The 25,124-nt window shown below is 46.7% G+C and overlaps 2 protein-coding genes across 16 annotated transcripts in view; one reads left to right on the forward strand and one right to left on the reverse strand.

Moving 5' to 3' along the window:
• Positions 1-233: 233 nt before the first annotated feature.
• Positions 234-10,527, reverse strand: nthl1 (nth-like DNA glycosylase 1). 6 transcript variants are annotated; one of them, XM_090195291.1, is made up of 7 exons: positions 10,025-10,277; positions 9,411-9,682; positions 4,437-4,607; positions 2,529-2,692; positions 2,172-2,248; positions 1,021-1,126; positions 234-857 (listed from the first exon to the last, which is right to left on the reverse strand). In XM_090195291.1, the coding sequence occupies exons 1-7, from the start codon at positions 10,275-10,277 to the stop codon at positions 542-544; spliced, it is 1,359 nt and encodes a 452-aa protein (XP_090051417.1). In that variant the 3' UTR covers positions 234-541. The 6 variants fall into 6 exon arrangements, with proteins under 6 accessions (XP_090051417.1, XP_090051418.1, XP_036828963.1 ...); XM_090195292.1 differs by having other exon boundaries at positions 9,821-10,027; XM_036973068.2 differs by lacking the exon at positions 2,172-2,248 and having other exon boundaries at positions 2,533-2,692; positions 10,025-10,527.
• Positions 10,528-10,532: 5 nt separating this feature from the next.
• The window catches only part of tsc2 (TSC complex subunit 2), a 67,547-nt gene continuing 52,955 nt past the window's right edge, over positions 10,533-25,124 (forward strand). For all 10 annotated transcript variants that reach the window (XR_016485660.1, XR_016485661.1, XR_016485662.1 and 7 more), the window contains exons 1-15: positions 10,533-10,723; positions 12,776-12,972; positions 13,066-13,152; positions 13,975-14,085; positions 14,325-14,472; positions 15,073-15,190; positions 17,139-17,187; positions 17,490-17,615; positions 18,170-18,243; positions 20,693-20,819; positions 20,953-21,096; positions 21,292-21,429; positions 21,830-21,933; positions 22,552-22,633; positions 22,733-22,888. Coding sequence is in view for 7 of the 10 variants with exons in the window: in XM_090195275.1 (XP_090051401.1) it covers positions 12,838-12,972; positions 13,066-13,152; positions 13,975-14,085; positions 14,325-14,472; positions 15,073-15,190; positions 17,139-17,187; positions 17,490-17,615; positions 18,170-18,243; positions 20,693-20,819; positions 20,953-21,096; positions 21,292-21,429; positions 21,830-21,933; positions 22,552-22,633; positions 22,733-22,888 (1,599 nt within the window). In the remaining 3 variants the exon portion in view is untranslated. The remainder of the gene's footprint in view (positions 10,724-12,775; positions 12,973-13,065; positions 13,153-13,974; positions 14,086-14,324; positions 14,473-15,072; positions 15,191-17,138; positions 17,188-17,489; positions 17,616-18,169; positions 18,244-20,692; positions 20,820-20,952; positions 21,097-21,291; positions 21,430-21,829; positions 21,934-22,551; positions 22,634-22,732; positions 22,889-25,124) is intronic.

Genomic DNA, 25,124 nt, shown 5'->3' on the forward strand with positions numbered 1-25,124 from the left:
GGTATTGTAGGTAGCCTAGTGGTTAGGGTGTTGGGCCAGTGATCGAATCCCCGAGATCACCACAATCTGTCGTTCTGCCCCTGAACAAGGAACCCGCCGTTCCTCAGCCGTCATTGTCAATAAGAATTGGTTCTTAACTGACTTGCCTAGTTAAAGGATAAATTGTCAGGTCGCTATGTTTTGGGAACGAAACATTGAGTGACGATTATTGTATTGGACAATATACAAATGTGTTTGAGATCATTTGAAAAATTATTTTATTGAGAATTTATTTATTAGTTGAAGTAAAAATCTAAATGTAAAGATTTGAAGGTTTAGTTGGGGTGTTGTGAGAAATGAGTCCACAGAGATTCGGTCCAAAAATGGTGTCCCCGCTAAAGCAGTTAATACCACTGGGCTCGTAGGCGTTACCACCATATTTCTAGTACTGGTCATTTCACATCAGTCAGGGGAAGTGACAAGAGCACACTTTGGGAGGAAGGAGAGAAAATTGGGACACGGTCCTGACATTTCTGAAGGGATGCTACCCTCTTCTGTCGTATCATGTAGAGAAGGTTTTGGCTTTCGACTTCCTCTTTCTGGGGGGGAGAGGGTGGTAGCCAGAGGTTCCTCTGACCGGTGTGGCTGAAGGGGGTGGTAACCCCAAACCAAGCGAACCAGGCTCCAGCTTGACCCTGGAGATCTTGGGGGAGTGTGGTGAGCGAGGTGACCCAGCTTTAGGCCTCTTGGCTGGGGAGGCTTGGTGGGCGGAGGGGCAGCTGTGCTGGTTCAGACACACGGAGCAGAGAGGATTGACAGGTAGACACACCTGTTGACCAAACCCCACCAGCAACCAGTTGATCTCACTCCATAGATCCCTGTGTCGGGGAAGAGAGAGGAAGATCATCAATCGTCATCATCAAAATCATGTCGGACAGAAACCACAAGGCAAAATGTTTCTCTTTCCTGCTGTAAGGGATCTGATTGGTCAGTGACTGGTTAACGAGTGACCTGATGGGGTAGAGGAAGTGGTGGTGTCACCTTGGTAACCAGTCTTCCAGGGCCTTGCGTGTCTCCTCTGGGTTCTTGGTCCCACCTCTCGTCCATCCCAGCCGGTTGGAGATACGGTGGACGTGTGTGTCCACGCCTACTCACACACACAAACAATAGAACAACTATCCCATTATAAGACGCCCACAATATAATCCAATAGAACTACAACTCTGCACAACAGACCACATCACAACATGCAGACTAGAGTATGGGATTTGTAGTCCTACAATTGAAGTCAAATGTACATATACTTAGATTGGAGTCATCAAAACTTGTTTTTCAACCACTCCACAAATTTCTTGTTAACTAACTACAGTTTTGGCAAGTTGGTTAGTCATTTTTCCAACAATTGTTTACAGACAGATTATTTCACTTATAATTCACTGTATCACAATTCCAGTGGGTCAGAAGTTTACATACACTAACTTGACTTTGCCTTGAAACAGCTTGGAAAATTCCAGAAAATGTCATGGCTTTAGAAGCTTCTGATAAATAATGTCAATTAGCCTGAGTCAATTGGAGGTGTACCTGTGGATGTATTTCAAGGCCAGTGCCTCTTTGCTTGACATGGGGAAATCAAAAGAAATCAGCCAAGATCTCAGAAAAAAATTGGAGACCACAAGTCTGGTTCATCCTTGGGAGCAATTTCCAGACGCCTGAAGGTACCATGTTCATCTGTACAAACAATAGTACGCATAGATAAACACCATCTGATGAAACAAAAATATAACTGTTTGGCCAAAATGACCACCGTTATGTTTTGAGGAAAAAGGGGGAGGCTTTCAAGCCGAAGAACACCATCCCAACCGTGAAGCACGGGGGTGGCAGCATCATGTTGTGGGGGTGCTTTGCTGCAGGAGGGACTGGTGCACTTCACAAAATAGATGGCATCATGAGGATGGAAAATTATGTGGATATATTGAAGCAACATCTCAAGATATCAGTCAGGAAGTTAAAGCTTGGTCACAAATGGTCTTCCAAATGGACACTGACCCCAAGCAAACAAAGTTGTGGCAAAATGGCTTAAGGACAACAAAGTCAAGGTATTGGAGTGGCCATCACAAAGCCCTGAACTCAATCCTATAGAAAATTTGTGGGCAGAACTGAAAAAGTGAGTGCGAGCAAGGAGGACTACAAACCTGACTCAGTTACACCAGCTCTGTCAGCAGGAATGGGCCAAAATTCACCCAGCTTATTGTGGGAAGCTTGTGGAAGGCTACCTGAAATGTTTGACCCAAGTTAAACAATTTAAAGGCAATGCTACCAAATACTAATTGAGTGTATGTAAACTTCTGACCCACTGGGAATGTGATGAAAGAAATAAAACCTCTACTATTATTCTGACATTTCACATTCTTAAAATAAAGTGGTGATCTTAACTGACCTAAGACAGGGAATTTTTACTAGGATTAAATGTCAGAAATTGTAAAAAACTTTAAATGTATTTGGCTCAGGTGTATGTAAACTTCCGACTTCAAACTGTATATGAGCCATACCTACCTATGCCAGAGACCTGGTGCCAGGCGATGTCCATGGCCAGGTGAGCCATCTTGGGTCCTACTCCAGGTAGTCGTACCAGGCCCTCCACTGTGTTAGGGATGTCCCCTCTAAACTCCCTCTGGAGCATCACTGACGTCTGCTTCAGGTACTTCACCTTGGTCTGGAGGAGGGGGGGTAGGAGAGAAGACATATCAAGGTTTTATTCACAAGTATTCAAACAGATTCAACCACAAAAACTAGGAAGGTTTTCCAATGTCTCACAAAGTAGAGCAGATGAGTTGGTAGATGGGTAAAAATAAAAAGTAGATATTGAATATCTCTTTCAACATGGTGAAGTTAGTAATTACACTTTGGATGGTGTCGATACACCCAGTCACTACAAAGATACAGGCGTTCAACCCAACTCAGTTGCCGGAGAGGAAGGAAACTGCTCAGGGATTTTACCATGAGACAAATGGTGACTACGTTTAATGGCTGTGATAAAACACTGAGGATGGATCAACAACATTGTAGTTACTCCACAATACCAACATAAATGACCAAGTGAAAAGAAGGAAGCCTGTACAGAATACAAATACTCCAGAACATACATCCTGTTTGCAACAAGTCACTAAAGTAATACTGCAAAAAATGTGTCAAAGCAATACATTTTTTGTCCTGAATACAAAGTGTTGTATTGGATTTGCCTCAAACATATTACGGATTACCAATCTCCATATTTTAAAGGATAGTGGTGGCTACATCATGTTATGGGTATGCTTTTAATTGTTAAGGACAGGAGAGTTTTTCAGGATAAAATAAACAGAATGGAGCTAAGCACAGGCAGAATCCTGGAGGAAAACCTGCTTCAGTCTGCTTTCCACCAGACCCTGGCAGATTAATTCATCTTTCAGCAGGACAATAACCTAAAACACAAGGCCAAATCTACACTGGAGTTGCTTACCAAGAAGACAGTTAAATGTTCCTGAGTGGCCGAGTTACAGTTTTGACTTAAAAAAAAATATATATATGGCAAAACCTAATGGTTGTCTAGCAATGAACAACAACCAATTTAATGGAGCTTGAAGAATTTTGAAAAGAATAATGGGCAAATGATGCATAATCTAGGTGTGGAAAGCTCTTAGAGATGTACCCAGAAAGACTCACAGATCAATCTAGGTGTGGAGAGCTCTTACAGATGTACCCAGAAAGACTCACAGATCAATCTAGGTGTAGAGAGCTCTTAGAGATGTACCCAGAAAGACTCACAGATCAATCTAGGTGTAGAGAGCTCTTAGAGATGTACCCAGAAAGACTCACAGATCAATCTAGGTGTAGAGAGCTCTTAGAGATGTACCCAGAAAGACTCACAGATCAATCTAGGTGTAGAGAGCTCTTAGAGATGTACCCAGAAAGACTCACAGATCAATCTAGGTGTAGAGAGCTCTTAGAGATGTACCCAGAAAGACTCACAGATCAATCTAGGTGTAGAGAGCTCTTAGAGATGTACCCAGAAAGACTCACAGATCAATCTAGGTGTAGAGAGCTCTTAGAGATGTACCCAGAAAGACTCACAGATCAATCTAGGTGTAGAGAGCTCTTACAGATGTACCCAGAAAGACTCACAGATCAATCTAGGTGTAGAGAGCTCTTACAGATGTACCCAGAAAGACTCACAGCTGTAGTCGCTGTCACATGTATTGATTCAGGGGGGGTTGAATACGTATCTAATCAAGATATATTAGTGTTTTATTTCCATGAATTTTCTACAAATATTTATACTTTATCTGTGACAGAGTGTAGATCGTTGACCCATAACCCCCCACAATTAAATCCATTTTAATCCCACTTTGTAACACAACAAAATGTGGAAAAAAGTCAAGGGGTGTGAATATTTTGTGAAGGCAGTGTATAGTGTGCGTTACCTTCCAGAAGCCGACAGGGTAGATGAGTTGTCCCAGTGTGTCATCGTCAGTGTTGACTATGTTGTCCACTGTACAGCCATGAGCCCTGAGTCTCTGCAGAGCCGCACTGGTCACCTGGTCCCTTGTCTGGCTTGACAACATCAGAGACACCAGCACCTGGTAACGTCGCACCTGGTGGAAGAGATGAGGAGGAAGGGAGAGAGTCTTTAATCTGGCTAGACAACTTTAGAGAGACCAGGACCTGGTAATGCCTCACTTGATGGGAAGGGGAAGAGGAGGGGAGAGAGTCTTTAATCTGGCTAGACAACTTTAGAGAGACCAGGACCTGGTAATGCCTCACTTGATGGGAAGGGGAAGAGGAGGGGAGAGAGTCTTTAATCTGGTATCTTTTAGATAGTAAACTACACTACATACACATAAGTATATGGACACCACTTCAAATTAGTGGATTCGGCTATCTCACCACACCCATTGCTGACAGGTGTATAAAATCGAGCACACCACCATACAATCTCCATAGACAAACATTGACAGTAGAATGGCCTTACTGAAGAGCTCTGGAATAGGATGCCACTTTTCCAACAAAGTCAGTTCAACAAATATCTGCCCTGTTAGAGCTGCCCCGGTCAACTGTAAATGCTGTTATTGTGAAGTGGAAACGTCTAGGAGCAACAACAGCTCAGCCGCAAAGTGGTAGGCCACACAAGCTCACAGAACAGAACCTCAGAGTGCTGGAGTGCGTAGCATGTAAAAGTAGTCTTTCCTTGGTTGCAACACTCACTACCGAGTTCCAAACTGCCTCTGGACGCAACGTCAGCACAAGAACTGTTCGTCAGGAGCTTCCTGAAATGGGTTTCCATGGCTAAGCATCACCATGTGCAATGCCAAGCGTCGGCTGGAGTGGTGTAAAGCTCTCCGCCATTGTACTCTGGAGCAGTGGAAACGCGTTCTCTGGAGTGATGAATCACACTTCACCATCTGGCAGTCCCGATGGACGAATCTGGGTTTGGCGGATGCCAGGAAAACGCTACCTGCCCCAATGCATAGTGCCAACTGTAAAGTTTGGTGGAGGAAGAATAACGGTCTGGGGCTGTTTTTAATGGATCGGCCCCCTTAGTTCCAGTGAAGGGAAATCTCAATGCTACAGTGCACAATGACATTCTAGACGATTCTGTGCTTCCAACTTTGTGGCAACAGTTTGGGGAAGGCCCTTTCCTGTTTTAGCATGACAACGCCCCTGTGTACAAAGCGAGGCCCATACAGAGTGTGGGTCAATGAGGAAGAACTTGACTGGCATGCACATAGCCCTGACCTCAACCCCATCGAACACCTTTGGGATGAATTGAAACGCCGACTGCAAACCAGGCCTAATCGCCCAACATCAGTGCCCGACCTCACTAATGCTCTCTCTTGGCTGCAAGTCCCTGCAGCAATGTTCCAACATCTAGTGGAAAGCCTTCTCAGAAGAGTGGAGGCTGTTATAGCAGTAAAAGAGGGGGACCAACTCAATATAAAATGCCCATGATTTTGGAATGAGATGTTCAATGAGCAGGTGTCCACATACATTACATAACCAAAAGTATCTCCTTGCTAGTATGCCTCTTATGCACTGCCTTGTGTTAGAATGGAGTGTTCAGTAGGCGTACACTGTTTCTAAAGAGGTCTCAGAATGAGGTTGACTCATCACTCCTGGTGGGAGAACAGGTGTGCATAACTAACATGTCACGTAACATCTAACTTGTATATCCTTGTCTGTCATGGTGGTAAAGCCTGATTGAACTGGCCTCATGAAAACAGCTTGGGATGTATTTAATTAGTCGCACACTGTAGCAAAACGTTTTCCAACGGAAAGCGAAATCAAGTGTTTCTATTGGACAAATTCAGCTAAGTCCCGCCTAGTTCTGTTTGCTTCTGTTTGGTTCCTAATGAATACACCCCAGCTTGCTAGCTCGGCCCATCTCCCATCTCCAACCCTTTTGCACTGTTTGTTACGTAAGCTCATAACAAATCATATCCAGTGACATAACTGCAGTTCCACATCCTCCTTTTATAGTGCTGCATGTATTTCACCTTTATCCTGGAACATAAATCAGATCTACAGCCTTCTGACCCTGCTCTGTAGAACCCCTGCACCTCTAATGGGCATTCTACTGTTCTACCTGCAGGGTTCATCTAGTGGTGGAACCCTGCTACTACCTCTGTGTTCTGCTGTTCTACCTGCAGGGTTCATCTAGTGGTGGAACCCTGCTACTACCTCTGTGTTCTGCTGTTCTACCTGCAGGGTTCATCTAGTTCTACTGGTGGAACCCTGCTACTACCTCAGTGTGTTCTACTGTTCTACCTGCAGGGTTCATCTAGTGGTGGAACCCTGCTACTACCTCTGTGTGTTCTACTGTTCTACCTGCAGGGTTCATCTAGTTCTACTGGTGGAACCCTGCTACTACCTCAGTGTGTTCTACTGATCTACCTGCAGGGTTCATCTAGTGGTGGAACCCTGCTACTACCTCTGTGTGTTCTACTGTTCTACCTGCAGGGTTCATCTAGTTCTACAGGTGGAACCCTGCTACTACCTCTGTGTGTTCTACTGTTCTACCTGCAGGGTTCATCTAGTGGTGGAACCCTGCTACTACCTCAGTGTGTTCTACTGTTCTACCTGCAGGGTTCATCTAGTGGTGGAACCCTGCTACTACCTCTGTGTGTTCTACTGTTCTACCTGCAGGGTTCATCTAGTTCTACTGGTGGAACCCTGCTACTACCTCTGTGTGTTCTACTGTTCTACCTGCAGGGTTCATCTAGTGGTGGAACCCTGCTACTACCTCTGTGTGTTCTACTGTTCTACCTGCAGGGTTCATCTAGTTCTACTGGTGGAACCCTGCTACTACCTCTGTGTGTTCTACCTGCAGGGTTCATCTAGTGGTGGAACCCTGCTACTACCTCTGTGTGTTCTACTGTTCTACCTGCAGGGTTCATCTAGTGGTGGAACCCTGCTACTACCTCTGTGTGTTCTACTGTTCTACCTGCAGGGTTCATCTACTGGTGGAACCCTGCTACTACCTCTGTGTAATCTACTGTTCTACCTGCATGGAACCCTGCTACCACCTCTGTGTATTCTACTGTTCTACCTGCAGGGTTCATCTAGTTCTACTGGTGGAACCGTGCTACTACCGCTGTGTAATCTACTGTTCTACCTGCATGGAACCCTGCTACTACCTCTGTGTATTCTACTGTTCTACCTGCAGGGTTCATCTAGTTCTACTGGTGGAACCCTGCTACTACCTGTGTGTGTTCAAACGTCCTAAAGGAAACAGTCACCACCAGCCGTGGAAAAGGAGTTTGTGTGATTGGCACAGACGACATACTGTATGTGTCAGCAATGAGACCTTTGTGTGTTACATATTGTCATGACCAGTGTTACATTGTGGCATTACCAGTACTACATAATGTGACATAGACCCAAATAGATCATGACCTGTGCTACATAGTCCTTCATAGGCCTACATAGATCCTAACCAGTGCTACATAATCCTACATAGATCCTGACCAGTACTACATAATCCTTCATAGATCCTGACCAGTACTACATAATCCTACATAGATCCTGACCAGTACTACATAATCCTACATAGATCCTGACCAGTACTACATAATCCTTCATAGATCCTGACCAGTACTACATAATCCTACATAGATCCTGACCAGTACTACATAATCCTACATAGATCCTGGCCAGTACTACATAATCCTTCATAGATCCTGACCAGTACTACATAATCCTTCATAGATCCTGACCAGTACTACATAATCCTACATAGATCCTGACCAGTACTACATAATCCTTCATAGATCCTGACCAGTACTACATAATCCTACATAGATCCTGACCAGTACTACATAATCCTTCATAGATCCTGACCAGTACTACATAATCCTACATAGATCCTGACCAGTTCTACATAATCCTACATAGATCCTGACCAGTTCTACATAATCCTTCATAGATCCTGACCAGTACTACATAATCCTACATAGATCCTGACCAGTTCTACATAATCCTACATAGATCCTGACCAGTTCTACATAGACCAGTATCAGTGCTAAACCCAGTGGTCTTTGACAGACAGTGAAACATCTCGTGAGCATATTTTACCCCGGTTGACCATCTTCAGGGGTCTTATTTGTTGTTGGGGGGGGGGGGGGCGGAGAGCGGAGCTCCCTCAACCTCCTACATTACTTTAGGGGTGAAATATAGGGTCAAAATGCACAAAGCCCTGGTGTAGCCTATTTCTGACACTGCTCTACAGTGGTTGGTGTAGATCAGGTCTCCGCCCCCCAGGTGTAGATCAGGTCTCCGCCCCCCAGGTGTAGATCAGGTCTCCGCCCCCCAGGTGTAGATCAGGTCTCCGCCCCCCAGGTGTAGATCAGGTCTCCGCCCCCCAGGTGTAGATCAGGTCTCCGCCCCCCAGGTGTAGATCAGGTCTCCGCCCCCCAGGTGTAGATCAGGTCTCCGCCCCCCAGGCGAACTCGGGGAAGGCGAGGGCGAACTCGGGGAAGGCGAGGGCGAACTCGGGGAAGGCGAGGGCGAACTCGGGGAAGGCGAGGGCGTACTCGGGGAAGGTGAGGGCGCGGAAGAGGGAGGAGCCGAGGCAGGAAGCGGTCTCTTGGTAGGTCAACAGGAGGTTCATGATACCCGGGGAAGAATGTGTGGACGGCACGGAGCAGGGGGTAGCAGGGGCTGGTCCACCTCTGACCCGGAGAGGATGAGGGAGCGGACAGAGGGGGAGGGGAGACAGTGGCCAGGGTGTAGGTGGGGAGGTAAGAGGGGGAGAGAGGAAGGAAGGTGGGGAGGTAAGAGGGGGAGAGAGGAGGGGAGAGGAAAGAAGGTGGGGAGGTAAGAGGGGGAGAGAGGAGACGAGGGGATGTACGGTAGTGGGGGGTGTACGGCAGAGAGACAGAAACCAGTGGGGTCTCACCCACCTCATCAGGGGCGTGTGTGTCGTAGCATTTCTCCGCCCCCATGAGGTCAACAGGCGCATCCCTGGTGCTCCTCATCTGACGCACATGACCCAGCTGCTTGCTCCAATCAGGAGGCTCCCAGTGTTTAGGCTCCTCCTTCCCATCGTATTCCACCTTCACCTGGCCCCGCCTCCTACGCAGGATGGGTGCCAGTGGTAACAGACACAGGGCTTTGTCTGGCTCAGCTTGTGATTGGCCGATGGATGAGCGACGGAACCTAGAGGAGCCAATATCTGCAAGGGAAAGTAGGGGCGGGGGACAGAAGTTGAGTGATGAGGTGTGCTGAACATTCTGAGTCATACAGAAATTATGTCACATTCTTCATGTACAGAACAACTGAACATACAGGAAGTAGTAGACGACATCGTCACCTGTGTCGATTAATTAGGGGCGTATTCAGACTGTGTGCATATAGCCAGGCCATAGGCTCTCTTTCTCTGAAGACTGTAGTCATCTCTTAGTTGTTGTTTTAGGCTACAGCTTGTCCCATCTGAAAGTCCCTCAATCATGCAGCAAGACATTGCTTCAGTTCGTAAATGTCAGAAGGGCAATGTTGTGATAAAACGGATTCATACCTGAAGCGTCTCGTCCCAAACTCTGATTTGATACGCTCGAATCTTCTTCCTCCTGTTTCACGTGCGCCCTCAACACTCTCCTCTCCATCCTAGTTTTTAACGTCGTGGCTAAACCGGCACGGGGCACGGTCTTGTTACCGCTCCGAGTGATGACCGCGGTACTCTCAACGAAATAAGGCGAGGTCATTTTGAAACAGTGTAAAGCATAGGATACCGTTGTGCTGCAAGTGGGACGGACCGTGGCTAACAACATTAGCTTGTTATCTATTTGAGTGATAATCTGGTTAGCTAGCTAAAACACATGTATGCAAGTTTTGGTAACATTTTCCAAGTACTATTGATAGATATTGAAACGTGACCTACTAGGGTTGTTGATTTCATTTTCAAACGACAGGCACGTTAAGACAAACTAGAACATTAAACACATGTTAAATTTTTAACTCGACACCTCTTGCTTCGTCGAGCAATGTTTTTAGCAGGAACTACATTTCCCATCAGCTCCCGCGACAAACGTGTTTTTATAGGAAGTGCCCGACAGTCCATCCGGTTGTCGAGTGGGGGGACTGATCTGACTTGGGGAAAGCTTTTGAAATATTGGGATAAACAAATTCTAAATGCATGAATTTGCCTTGCTCGGTATTTTGTCCACCTGCCAGCCTCACGTGAATGACGCCAGAAACGCATCTAGATCGATAGAAGGTATGAACTTCCGTTGTTTTTAAAGCCCTAGGTCTGGAACGAAAACAAGCAGATAGCTAGTCAACAATATGTATTTATTAGTGCTTGTTTGTGTCGCTCTTTCTCTCTCCCTGTCCGCTATTTTGTCAGCTGTTCCGGACGGATGTTGAACATACACGAATGGGCACCTGAATGGGTACTGTTGTTACCTCTAAAACTGAACTAGATAATATTAGTTAGCTGTCGTTGTTCACTCGGTTCTCTCTCTGCTTGACAGGGAGAATTATTTCAACATTCTCCTGGCTTGTTTCGTGGTACTCTCTCTCTCTCTCTCTCTCCCCAGCTAGAACTCAATAGCTGATTGTCGCTGATCCCGAGGTTGTAGGTACTACTGACTAGCTACTGAAGTATAGCCTAATTGCGTCCCAAATGGCACTATATTCTATATGTAGTGATTGTGCCATTTGGTGCGTATTCTATATTAGCACGGACAAACAAACTACCACTTTCCCGTGACCATAACAGAGTCATCCTAGCTGCTTTCTGTACAAGCGGTTATTATTTGCTTTATGTAACAACAACGTTATGAATATCATATCAAGGCCCTTTAGAATGTGCAGAGGAATGGGATGGTTCTAGGGCAATTGTTTGGTATCTCATGTGCTCCTAACCCCTAGCTCGCTTTGCAAGATGCATGTGGTGTGAGTCTGGACGTGCACTAATTTATGGAGAACCACAGGTGCAAAGGACAAAAACGATGTCGAGAAGGGGTGTGATGTTGGGGCATGTCTCTGTCTGTCATTTATCTGTTTGACAGAAACTAACAGCAGTCACGTAATGCAACAAGTTGGGCCAGGGCTCTCTCAATTGATCTTTCCTTGATTCCTTGTACTCAAAACACATTTTGAGTGAATTTTATTTCTGGTATAAAAATAAATAAAAAACATTGAAGGTCTGAGGAGAAGCAACCTTGTGGTTAAAAGGAGGCGAGTGGGTAGGATTTGAGGAAACTTAATCAATAAACTGAACATTGATAACCAACTGTTTTCCGAGACACTAAGACAACTCCATGGCTTTTCTAAATGATACAAAGTTCCCATAGAGGAGTGGAATAATGGACCACCCAATACTATTAATGTTCTCTCCCTACGACCCAATACTATTCATGTTCTCTCTCTACCACCCAATACTATTAATGTTCTCTCTCTACCAGCCAGTACTATTCATGTTCTCTCTCTACCAGCCAGTACTATTCATGTTCTCTCTCTACCAGCCAGTACTATTCATGTTCTCTCTCTACCAGCCAGTACTATTCATGTTCTCTCTCTACCAGCCAGTACTATTCATGTTCTCTCTCTACCAGCCAGTACTATTCATGTTCTCTCTCTACCAGCCAGTACTATTCATGTTCTCTCTCTACCACCCAATACTATTCATGTTCTCTCTCTACCACCCAATACTATTCATGTTCTCTCTCTCTACCACCCAATACTATTCATGTTCTCTCTCTACCACCCAATACTATCCATGTTCTCTCTCCCACCCAATACTTTTCATGCTCTCTCTCTACCACCCAATACTATTCATGTTCTCTCTCTACCACCCAATACTATTCATGCTCTCTCTCTACCACCCAATACTATTCATGTTCTCTCTCTCTACCACCCAATACTATTCATGTTCTCTCTCTCTCTCTACCACCCAATACTATTCATGTTCTCTCTCTCTACCACCCAATACTATTCATGTTCTCTCTCTCTCTCTACCACCCAATACTATTCATGTTCTCTCTCTCTCTACCACCCAATACTATTCATGTTCTCTCTCTACCACCTAATACTATCCATGTTCTCTCTCTACCACCCAGTACTATTCATGTTCTATTCATGTTCTCTCTCTACCACCCAATACTATTCATGTTCTCTCTCTCCCACCCAATACTATTCATGTTCTCTCTCTCTCTACCACCCAATACTATTCATGTTCTCTCTCTCTACCACCCAATATTATTCATGTTCTCTCTCTGACCCTGCTGGTTCTACTAACCTGTGTTTCTCCCTCTGTTTCCCCCAGAGCCCCAGTAGAGTGTAAGCTGCCTGGTCCCTCCCCACAGGACCCCTCCTGGACCCCCAGCCATGAACAAGCAGCCCAGTAAAGAGAGTCTGAAGGACAAGGTAAAGGGGATATTTGGTTTGGGATCCCCTCGACCCCCCAGCAAGCAGACAGACAGCAAGCCCTCAGAGTTCATCATCACACTGGATATACTCAAGGTATGTGAGAGTGTGACGCAACTACACACACACACACACACACACACACAATCAGTTTTCTGTCTCTGACCATCTTGCTGTCTTTCTCTTCAGGAGCTGCACCCTGACTGTGGCCTTAGCAACAGAATCCGGGTTGCTAACCATGTCTCCGACCTGGCCAAGGCCAAGAAGTTTGAGGAGGTGAGAGAGCACACCGTGTGTGTGTGTGTGTGTAGACGGGTTAGCTAACAACGTCACAAAAAAGATGCACACACTTCAGTGTGTCAGAAGTCAGTGTGTTGTGATTCTACATGGCCACACAGCGATAAGAAGCTGTCGTGTGGGGAATCGTCGGGGGCTCCTTTTCAGCTCGTTTCTTCAAATCTGGTTCTTGATACCTTGTCTTGTTTTGACTGAGGTCACGTCTATGCTAATACTGTATGGTTAAAATCTGGTTCTTGATACCATGTCTTGTTTTGACTGAGGTCACATCTATGCTAATACTGTATGGTTAAAATCTGCTAGCTAGCTAACCAACAACTGTAATGATGTATTTAAGAGACCAGTGTTCACTGTGCAAATGTATTTATGTTTCCAATAAACATTTGGAGATGAAATGTTTAGTTTCCGTGTTGCCAACAATCTAAGCCGACCCTGTCTGTTTTTCAGCACGCGTCGCTATTGTTGCTAAACAACCAACTGTCTATTAATCTGGTGTGTGTATTAATGTGTGTGTGTGTGTGTTGCCTCCGTCTCTGTGTGTGTGTGTGTATGTTGCCTCCCCCTCTGTGTGTGTGTGTGTGTGTGTATTAATGTGTGTGTGTGTGTGTTGTCTCCCTCTCTGTGTGTGTGTGTGTGTGTATTAATGTGTGTGTGTGTGTGTGTGTGTATTAATGTGTGTGTGTGTGTGTGTGTGTGTGTTGCCTCCCTCTCTCTGTGTGTGTGTGTGTGTGTATTAATGTGTGTGTGTGTGTGTGTGTGTATTTGTGTGTGTGTGTGTGTATTAATGTGTGTGTTTTACAGCATGCAGTGGAAGCCGTATGGAAGGCGGTGGAGGACATGCTGACTCCAGAACAGCCACCTGAAGCTAGACATGCTGTCCTGCTGCTCCTCAGAGCTGTCATACAGGGACAGGTACACACACACACACACACACACAGATACACACACACACACACACACACACACACACACACACACACACACACACATAGACACACACAGAGACATAGACACACACACACACACACACACACACACACACACACTATCTAGGAGGCACCACAGAGAACAAGAAAGTATGTTGATTTCCTGTGTGTGTTGCCTCTCTCTCTCTCTGTGTGTGTGCTTGCGTGTGTGTGTGTGTCTACCAGGGTGAGCGTCTGGGTCCTCTGCGGGCCTTCTTCTTCAAGGTGATCAGAGACTACCAGCCGTCCAATGAGGACCTGTCTGACAGGCTGGAGGTGTTCAAGGCCCTGACGGAGAACGGGAAGGACATCACGTACCTGGAGGAGGACATAGGTGAGACAACATCAACCCTTTTTACACTGTGACCTGTGATGTAGATGATTCCACCCCACAGTCTTTTGACAGTCGTTACACTACCATGTTACCATGTTACGGAGTCTGTCCACGAGATATTCACTGGTCCAATGAACAGCCCAACTGGGACCCTTGAGAAAGATATTGACTGATTTGGTCATGATATTGTTTGACTGATTTGGTCATGATATTGTTTGACTGATTTGGTCATGATATTGTTTGACTGATTTGGTCATGATATTGTTTGACTGATTTGGTCACGATATTGTTTGACTGATTTGGTCATGATATTTTTTGACTGATTTGGTCACGATATATTTTGACTGATTTGGTCACGATATTGTTTGACTGATTTGGTCACGATATATTTTGACTGATTTGGTCACGATATTTTTGACTGATTTGGTCACGATATTTTTTGACTGATTTGGTCATGATATTTTTGACTGATTTGGTCACGATATATTTTGACTGATTTGGTCACAATATTTTTGACTGATTTGGTCACGATATTTTTGACTGATTTGGTCACGATATTGTTTGACTGACTGGTTGATTTAATTTATTGATCACCTGCAGCTGGGTTTGTCCTGCTGTGGATGGACATTGGTCTGACCGCGGACTTCCTCCACGTCCTGGTCAACCTGGTCAAGTTCAACAGCTGCTACCTCGACCAGAACGTATCCGTCATGGTCCAGTAAGAACACACACAGTCTTGTACAACTAACCTTGTGGGGACACACAATTCAGTCCCATTCAAAATACTATTTTCCCTAACCTGTACCCTAACCTTAATCCCTAACCTTAATCCCTAACCTTAATCCCTAACCTTAATCCCTAACCTTAATCCCTAACCTTAATCCCTAACCTTAATCCCTAACCTGTACCCTAACCTGTACCCTAACCTGTACCCTAACCTTAATCCCTAACCTTAATCCCTAACCTTAATCCTAACCTTAATCCCTAACCTTAATCCCTAACCTGTACCCTAACCTTAATCCCTAACCTGTACCCTAACCTTAATCCCTAACCTGTACCCTAATCTTAATCCCTAACCTGTACCCTAACCTTAATCCCTAACCTGTACCCTAACCTTAATCCCTAACCTGTACCCTAACCTTAATCCCTAACCTGTACCCTAACCTTAATCCCTAACCTGTACCCTAACCTTAATCCCTAACCTGTACCCTAACCTTAATCCCTAACCTTAATCCCTAACCTGTACCCTAACCTTAATCCCTAACCTGTACCCTAACCTTAATCCCTAACCTGTACCCTAACCTTAATCCCTAACCTGTACCCTAACCTTAATCCCTAACCTTAATCCCTAACCTTAATCCCTAACCTTAATCCCTAACCTGTACCCTAACCTGTACCCTAACCTGTACCCTAACCTGTACCCTAACCTTAATCCCTAACCTTAATCCCTAACCTTAATCCCTAACCTTAATCCCTAACCTTAATCCCTAACCTTAATCCCTAACCTTAATCCCTAACCTGTACCCTAACCTGTACCCTAACCTTAATCCCTAACCTGTACCCTAACCTTAATCCCTAACCTGTACCCTAACCTTAATCCCTAACCTGTACCCTAATCTGTACCCTAACCTTAATCCCTAACCTTAATCCCTAACCTTAATCCTAACCTTAATCCCTAACCTTAATCCCTAACCTGTACCCTAACCTTAATCCCTAACCTGTACCCTAACCTTAATCCCTAACCTGTACCCTAAGCTTAATCCCTAACCTGTACCCTAACCTTAATCCCTAACCTGTACCCTAACCTTAATCCCTAACCTGTACCCTAACCTTAATCCCTAACCTGTACCCTAACCTTAATCCCTAACCTGTACCCTAACCTTAATCCCTAACCTGTACCCTAACCTTAATCCCTAACCTGTACCCTAACCTTAATCCCTAACCTGTACCCTAACCTTAATCCCTAACCTGTACCCTAACCTTAATCCCTAACCTGTACCCTAACCTTAATCCCTAACCTGTACCCTAACCTTAATCCCTAACCTTAATCCCTAACCTTAATCCCTAACCTTAATCCCTAACCTTAATCCCTAACCTGTACCCTAACCTGTACCCTAACCTTAATCCCTAACCTGTACCCTAACCTTAATCCCTAACCTTAATCCCTAACCTTAATCCCTAACCTTAATCCCTAACCTTAATCCCTAACCTTAATCCCTAACCTGTACCCTAACCTGTACCCTAACCTGTACCCTAACCTTAATCCCTAACCTGTACCCTAACCTTAATCCCTAACCTGTACCCTAACCTTAATCCCTAACCTGTACCCTAATCTGTACCCTAACCTTAATCCCTAACCTGTACCCTAACCTTAATCCCTAACCTGTACCCTAACCTTAATCCCTAACCTGTACCCTAACCTTAATCCCTAACCTGTACCCTAACCTTAACTCAAAACCCTAGCTCCTAACCCTCAACCTAACTCTAATTCTACCCTAAACCCCACTAGAAATGGCATTTGACCTTGTGGGGACTAACAAAATGTCCCCAGTTGGTCAAATATTTGTTAGTATAATATTTTTGTGGGGTCTTCTGATTAGTTACACACACACACACACACACGCACACACGCGCTAGGTCTCAGTGTGTGTGGTTTTGTCCAACAGGAAGATCTGTCTGCTGTGTAACCGGACAACAGCCTCGACAGACATTGAGGTAATATTTAATTTACTCTGATGTCGAGGTTTTACAACTCTGGGCTTTTTATTCATGAGGTCATTAACCCTTACGTGTCTGTGTCGTCTCGGTGTGTGTGTCGTCTCGGTGTGTGTGTCGTCTCTGTGTGTGTGTGTGTGTCGTCTCGGTGTGTGTGTGTGTGTGTCGTCTCGGTGTGTGTGTGTGTGTGTGTCGTCTCGGTGTGTGTGTGTGTGTCGTCTCGGTGTGTGTGTGTGTGTCGTCTCGGTGTGTGTGTGTTTCGTCTCGGTGTGTGTGTGTCGTCTCGGCGTGTGTGTGTCCAGATGGCTCTACAGGTGCTGGATGCGGTGGTGTGTTATAACTGCCTCCCCTCTGACTCCCTCACCGTCTTCATCATCACTCTCTGTCGCACCGTCAACGTCAAGGAGTTCTGTGAGTCCTGCTGGAAGGTGAGGGAGTGTTGGGGGAGGGAGTGTTGGGGGAGGGAGTGTTGGGGGAGGGAGTGTTGGGGGAGGGAGCGTTGGGGGAGGGAGCGTTGGGGGAGGGAGCGTTGGGGGAGGGAGCGTTGGGGGAGGGAGCGTTGGTGAGTGAGTGTCTGATGATCTACTTGTCATGTTAATTAATCTGACTAAACAATAATAATAATAATAGTAATAATAGTAATGATTAATATTCTAACATCTAACTGTTAGAAATGATCAACAGTTTATACACAATTTGGCAGATGATAATACTGCTCCTCCTCTCATCTCTCCTCCTCCTCTCTCATCTCCCCTCTCCTCCTCTCTCATCTCCCCTCTCCTACTCTCTCATCTCCCCTCTCCTACGCTCTCATCTCCCCTCTACTCTCCTACTCTCTCATCTCCCCTCTCCTACGCTCTCATCTCCCCTCTACTCTCCTACTCTCTCATCTCGCCTCTCCTCCTCCCCTCTCCTACTCTCCCCCCTCCCCTCTCCTACTCTCCTCCTCTCCCCTCTCCTCCCCTCTCCTCCATCTCTCCAGTTGATGAGGAAGGTGTTGGGGACTCATCTGGGCCATAGTGCCATATACACCATGTGCCGTATCATGGAGGAGAGGTAACAACCCTGTGTGTGTGTGTGTGTGTGTGTGTGTGTGTGTGTGCCTGTGCCTGCGTGTGTCTAACCTCTCCTCTCTGTGTGTCTAACCTCTCCTCTCTGTGTGTCTAACCTGTCCTCTCTGTGTGTGTGTGCCTGCGTGTGTGTGCCTGCGTGTGTTTAGTTTAACCTGTCCTCTCTGTGTGTTTAACATGTCCTGTCTGTGTGTTTAACCTGTCCTCTCTGTGTGTGTGTGTGTGTGTGTGTGTGTGTGTGTCTAACCTGTCCTCTCTGTGTGTGTCTAACCTGTCCTCTGTGTGTGTCTAACCTGTCCTCTGTGTGTGTCTAACCTGTCCTCTCTGTGTGTCTAACCTGTCCTGTGTGTGTGTGTGTGTGTGTGTGTGTCTAACCTGTCCTCTCTGTGTGTGTGTGTGTGTCTAACCTGTCCTCTCTGTGTGTGTGTATGTGTCTAACCTGTCCTCTCTATGTGTGTGTGTGTCTAACCTGTCCTCTCTGTGTGTGTGTGTGTGTCTAACCTGTCCTCTCTGTGTGTGTCTAACCTGTCCTCTGTGTGTCTAACCTGTCCTCTCTGTGTGTGTGTGTCTAACCTGTCCTCTGTGTGTGTGTGTGTGTCTAACCTGTCCTCTCTCTGTGTGTCTAACCTGTCCTCTCTGTGTGTGTGTGTCTAACCTGTCCTCTCTGTGTGTGTGTCTAACCTGTCCTCTCTCTGTGTGTCTAACCTGTCCTCTCTGTGTGTCTAACCTGTCCTCTCTCTGTGTGTCTAACCTGTCCTCTCTCTGTGTGTCTAACCTGTCCTCTCTCTGTGTGTCTAACCTGTCCTCTCTCTGTGTGTCTAACCTGTCCTCTCTCTGTGTGTCTAACCTGTCCTCTCTCTGTGTGTCTAACCTGTCCTCTCTCTGTGTGTCTAACCTGTCCTCTCTCTGTGTGTTTAACCTGTCCTCTCTCTGTGTGTGTGTTTAACCTGTCCTCTCTCTGTGTGTGTGTCTAACCTGTCCTCTCTCTGTGTGTATGTCTAACCTGTCCTCTCTCTGTGTATGTCTAACCTGTCCTCTCTCTGTGTGTGTGTCTAACCTGTCCTCTCTCTGTGTGTGTGTCTAACCTGTCCTCTCTCTGTGTGTGTGTCTAACCTGTCCTCTCTCTGTGTGTGTGTCTAACCTGTCCTCTCTCTGTGTGTGTGTGTCTAACCTGTCCTCTCTCTGTGTGTGTGTGTCTAACCTGTCCTCTGTGTGTGTGTGTGTGTCTAACCTGTCCTCTCTCTGTGTGTGTGTCTAACCTGTCCTCTCTCTGTGTGTGTGTGTGTCTAACCTGTCCTCTCTGTGTGTGTGTGTGTCTAACCTGTCCTCTCTCTGTGTGTGTCTAACCTGTCCTCTCTCTGTGTGTGTCTAACCTGTCCTCTCTCTGTGTGTGTCTAACCTGTCCTCTCTGTGTGTGTGTGTGTCTAACCTGTCCTCTGTGTGTGTGTGTGTCTAACCTGTCCTCTCTGTGTGTGTGTCTAACCTGTCCTCTCCGTGTGTGTGTGTGTGTGTGTGTCTAACCTGTCCTCTCTCTGTGTGTGTGTGTGTCTAACCTGTTCTCTCTCTGTGTGTGTCTAACCTGTCCTCTCTCTGTGTGTGTCTAACCTGTCCTCTCTCTGTGTGTGTCTAACCTGTCCTCTCTGTGTGTGTCTAACCTGTCCTCTCTCTGTGTGTGTGTGTCTAACCTGTCCTCTCTCTGTGTGTGTGTGTCTAACCTGTCCTCTGTGTGTGTGTGTGTGTGTGTGTGTGTGTGTGTGTGTGTGTCTAACCTGTCCTCTGTGTGTGTGTGTGTGTGTGTGTCTAACCTGTCCTCTATGTGTGTGTGTGTAACCTGTCCTCTCTGTGTGTGTCTAACCTGTCCTCTCTCTGTGTGTGTCTAACCTGTCCTCTCTCTGTGTGTGTGTGTCTAACCTGTCCTCTCTCTGTGTGTGTGTGTCTAACCTGTCCTCTGTGTGTGTGTGTGTGTGTGTGTGTGTGTGTGTGTGTGTGTGTGTGTGTGTGTGTCTAACCTGTCCTCTATGTGTGTGTGTCTAACCTGTCCTCTATGTGTGTGTGTGTAACCTGTCCTCTCTGTGTGTGTCTAACCTGTCCTCTCTGTGTGTGTCTAACCTGTCCTCTCTGTGTGTGTGTCTAACCTGTCCTCTCTGTGTGTGTATGTCTAACCTGTCCTCTGTGTGTGTGTGTGTGTGTGTGTGTGTCTAACCTGTCCTCTGTGTGTGTGTGTGTCTAACCTGTCCTCTGTGTGTGTGTGTGTGTGTGTCTAACCTGTCCTCTCTGTGTGTGTGTGTGTGTGTGTGTCTAACCTGTCCTCTCTCTGTGTGTGTGTCTAACCTGTCCTCTCTCTGTGTGTGTGTCTAACCTGACCTCTCTTTGTGTGTCTAACCTGTCCTCTCTCTCTGTGTGTGTGTCTAACCTGTCCTCTCTCTCTCTGTCAGGGCGTATATGGAGGATTCTCCGTTGCTGAGAGGAGCAGTGTTCTTCGTAGGGATGGCTCTATGGGGGGCGCACCGTCTCCCAGCCTTAAAGAACACCCCTACCCTGGTCCTCCCATCATTCTATAAGGTAGGATCCAGAGAGGGAGGGAGGAGGTAGAGAGGGAGGGGGGGAGAGATGGAGGAAAGATTCAGCATTTTAAAGGTGCATTAGAGGAGTTTTGACTTTGACCTCTGACCAACCCCTGACCTTTAACCCCCAGGCGATGTGGTGTGCCAACGAGATGGTGTCGTATGAGATCGTTCTGTCCATCACCAGACTGATAAAGAAGTATGGCAAGGAACTCCAGGTGGTCACATGGGACATACTGCTGGGGATCATAGAGAGGTTACTACAGCAGATTCAGGTACACACACACACACAGAGACACACACACACACACACACACACACACAGAGACACACACACACACACACAGAGACACACACACACACACACACACACAGACAGAGACACACACACACAGACACACACACACACACACACGCACAGAGACACACATACAGACAGACCGAGAAAATGAATGTAGTTCTCTCTCCAGTCGATAGGCAGTGCAGAGCTGAAGTCCATAGTGTTTGAGTTGCTGACTACAGTGGAGGAGCTCTATGAGCAGAACGGCTTCCATGGATCATCTGACAAGTTCTTCAGTCTGGTGGAGAAGTGTGCTGACAAAAGACCTGTAAGTCACTCCTCCTCTTCCTCCTCTTTTCCTCTTCTTCTTCCTCTTCTCCTTTCCTCCTCTTCCTCCTCTTCTCCTTTCCTCTTCCTCCTCTTCTCCTTTCCCCCTGTCATCGGCCCTCCTCTTCCTCCTCTTCTCCTTTCCTCCTCTTCCTCCTCTTCTCCTTTCCCCCTGTCATCGGCCCTCCTCTTCCTCCTCTTCTCCTTTCCTCCTCTTCCTCCTCTTCTCCTTTCCCCCTGTCATCGGCCCTCCTCTTCCTCCTCTTCTCCTTTCCTCTTCTTATCAGCCCTTCTCTCTCTCTTTTTTCCCTGAGTCTGACAGTCTTTGTGTGATATCTGTTATTTGCCTTCACTTTGTCTTCCATTGTTCTTGTAAGGAGTTGTTGTTGTGATGTCATCAGGATGCGTCGGTGCTGACTCTGATATCGTACCGGGCCCAGTCCATCCAGCCAGCTAAAGACGGGTGGATCCAGAGCCTACACCGCCTTATGGAGAAGTTCTTCAGGTAACTGTATAGTGCTGTGTGGTCGCCACGGATACCAAAACAGGCAGTCGCCATGGAAACAAAAACCAAACTAAAAGTTGTTATAGGTGCCCGTTGAGTGATTGTCATTCCTGTCTTATGTTGAACATTATTTAGGGAAAGAAAGTTTGTGTTAAACTGCTTCTCTGGGTCTCTCTCTCTGGGTCTCTTTCCTCTCTCTGGGTATCTCTCTTTCCTCTCTCTGGGTATCTCTCTCTCCTCTCTCTGGGTCTCTCTCTCTCCTCTCTCTGGGTCTCTCTCTCTCCTCTCTCTGGGTCTCTCTTTTTCTGTGTCTCTCTCTCTCTCCTCTCTCTGGGTCTCTCTCTCTCCTCTCTCTGGGTCTCTCTCTCTCCTCTCTCTGGGTCTCTCTTTTTCTGTGTCTCTCTCTCTCTCCTCTCTCTGGGTCTCTCTCTCTCCTCTCTCTGGGTCTCTCTCTCTCCTCTCTCTGGGTCTCTCTTTTTCTGTGTCTCTCTCTCTCTCCTCTCTCTGGGTCTCTCTCTCTCCTCTCTCTGGGTCTCTCTCTCTCCTCTCTCTGGCTCTCTCTCTCTCCTCTCTCTGGGTCTCTCTCTCTTTCTGTGTCTCTCTCTCTTTCCCCCCCAGGAATGAGAGTCGTAGTGTGATCAGGATCAAAGTGCTTCACATCCTCTCCTTTGTCCTCAGCACCAACCGCCAGCTCTACGAGGTACTCACCCACTCACTCACTATCAAACTACTCTCCTTCACTCCCTCTCCCGTTCTCTCCATCTCTCCCTGCGTGTTCATTCTGTCTTCTCCTTCCCAGGAGGAGCTGATCGAGGTGGTGGTGGTTCCTCAGCTCAGTGGGATAGCAGAGGACAGAGACCTGGCTGTGAGGAGACAGGCTACCCAGCTACTGGTGGACCTGGCTGAGAGCTGTAGTACACACCACTTCACCAGCCTCCTGGACATCATTCAGAGGGTAGGAGACACACACCACTTCACCAGCCTCCTGGACATTTCAGAGGGTAGGAGACACACACACCACTTCACCAGCCTCCTGAAGGGTAGGAGACACACACCACTTCACCAGCCTCCTGGAGGGTAGGAAACACACACCACTTCACCAGCCTCCTGGAGGGTAGGAAACACACACCACTTCACCAGCCTCCGTGGACATCATTCAGAGGGTAGGAGACACACACCACTTCACCAGCCTCCTGGAGGGTAGGAGACATACACACACACCACTTCACCAGCCTCCTGGAGGGTAGGAGACACACACCACTTCACCAGCCTCCTGGAGGGTAGGAGACACACACACACCACTTCACCAGCCTCCTTGAGGGTAGGAGACACACACACACCACTTCACCAGCCTCCTGGAGGGTAGGAGACACACACACACCACTTCACCAGCCTCCTGTAGGGTAGGAGACACACACACACACCACTTCACCAGCCTCCTGGAGGGTAGGAGACACACACACACCACTTCACCAGCCTCCTGGAGGGTAGGAGACACACACACACACACACCACTTCACCAGCCTCCTGGAGGGTAGGAGACACACACACCACTTCACCAGCCTCCTGGAGGGTAGGAGACACACACACACACACCACTTCACCAGCCTCCTGGAGGGTAGGAGACACGCACACCGCTTCACCAGCCTCCTGGAGGGTAGGAGACACGCACACCGCTTCACCAGCCTCCTGGAGGTTAGGAGACACGCACACCGCTTCACCAGCCTCCTGGAGGTTAGGAGACACGCACACCGCTTCACCAGCCTCCTGGAGGGTAGGAGACACGCACACCGCTTCACCAGCCTCCTGGAGGGTAGGAGACACGCACACCGCTTCACCAGCCTCCTGGAGGGTAGGAGACACGCACACCGCTTCACCAGCCTCCTGGAGGGTAAGAGACACGCACACCGCTTCACCAGCCTCCTGGAGGGTAGGGGACACGCCCACCGGAGCAGGAGAAATGTAACCGTTGGAGGCTGAGGGATGAAGCAGGAGAAATGTAACCGTTGGAGACTGAGGAACGAGACTGAGGGACGAGGCTGAGGGACGGAGCAGGAGAAATGTAACCTCTCAGATTCATAGACAGAGCTGTGGATGCAAGGATCAACCATCCATAAAGACAAATAACTCAGAATATCAGAGCGAGCATGTGGAAGTTATATTCTTCAGGATTCAGCGGGTTCGTATCAATCATTTGAGTCCTCTGAAGGATGTAGCAACTACAGATTGTCCCTTTTAAAGGTGTGAAAGGTGTTTGTTTGTGAGAGGTTGTTCTCTCTCTTGCTCGGATCCCTGTTTCTACAACTGCATTGTTTGCTGTTTGGGGTTTTAGGCTTCTGTAGAATGGAAAAAGGTCTTCATAAATATGGCAAATCCAATGTTATTGGTCACATACACATGGTTAGCAGATGTTAATGGTCACATGGTTAGCAGATGTTAATGGTCACATACACATGGTTAGCAGATGTTATTGGTCACATACACATGGTTAGCAGATGTTATTGGTCATATACACATGGTTAGCAGATGTTATTGGTCACATACACATGGTTAGCAGATGTTAATGGTCACATACACATGGTTAGCAGATGTTATTGGTCACATACACATGGTTAGCAGATGTTATTGGTCACATGGTTAGCATATGTTATTGGTCACATACACATGGTTAGCAGATGTTAATGGTCACATACACATGGTTAGCAGATGTTATTGGTCACATACACATGGTTAGCAGATGTTATTGGTCACATACACATGGTTAGCAGATGTTAATGGTCACATACACATGGTTAGCAGATGTTATTGGTCACATACACATGGTTAGCAGATGTTATTGTTCACATACACATGGTTAGCAGATGTTATTGTTCACATACACATGGTTAGCAGATGTTATTGTTCACATACACATGGTTAGCAGATGTTATTGGTCACATACACATGGTTAGCAGATGTTATTGGTCACATACACATGGTTAGCAGATGTTATTGGTCACATACACATGGTTAGCAGATGTTATTGGTCACATACACATGGTTAGCAGATGTTATTGGTCACATACACATGGTTAGCAGATGTTATTGGTCACATACACATGGTTAGCAGATGTTATTGGTCACATACACATGGTTAGCAGGTGTTATTGGTCACATACACATGGTTAGCAGATGTTATTGGTCACATACAC

The sequence above is a fragment of the Oncorhynchus mykiss genome, chromosome 13, assembly GCF_057628025.1.
Source record: "Oncorhynchus mykiss isolate SJ-2025 chromosome 13, ASM5762802v1, whole genome shotgun sequence".
In the NCBI taxonomy this organism is placed as follows: Eukaryota; Metazoa; Chordata; class Actinopteri; order Salmoniformes; family Salmonidae; genus Oncorhynchus; species Oncorhynchus mykiss.

Coding starts and splice junctions, on each gene's coding strand:
- nthl1 (XM_090195291.1), bottom strand. CDS start 10,277: ATGTTGTTAGCCACGGTCCGTCCCACTTGCAGCACAACGGTATCCTAT. Junction 4,608..9,410: donor ACACACACGCCCCTGATGAG/GTGGGTGAGACC, acceptor CTCTTCCACCAG/GTGCGACGTTACCAGGTGCT. Junction 1,127..2,171: donor AGCTGGTGTAACTGAGTCAG/GTTTGTAGTCCT, acceptor GTGTGTGAGTAG/GCGTGGACACACACGTCCAC.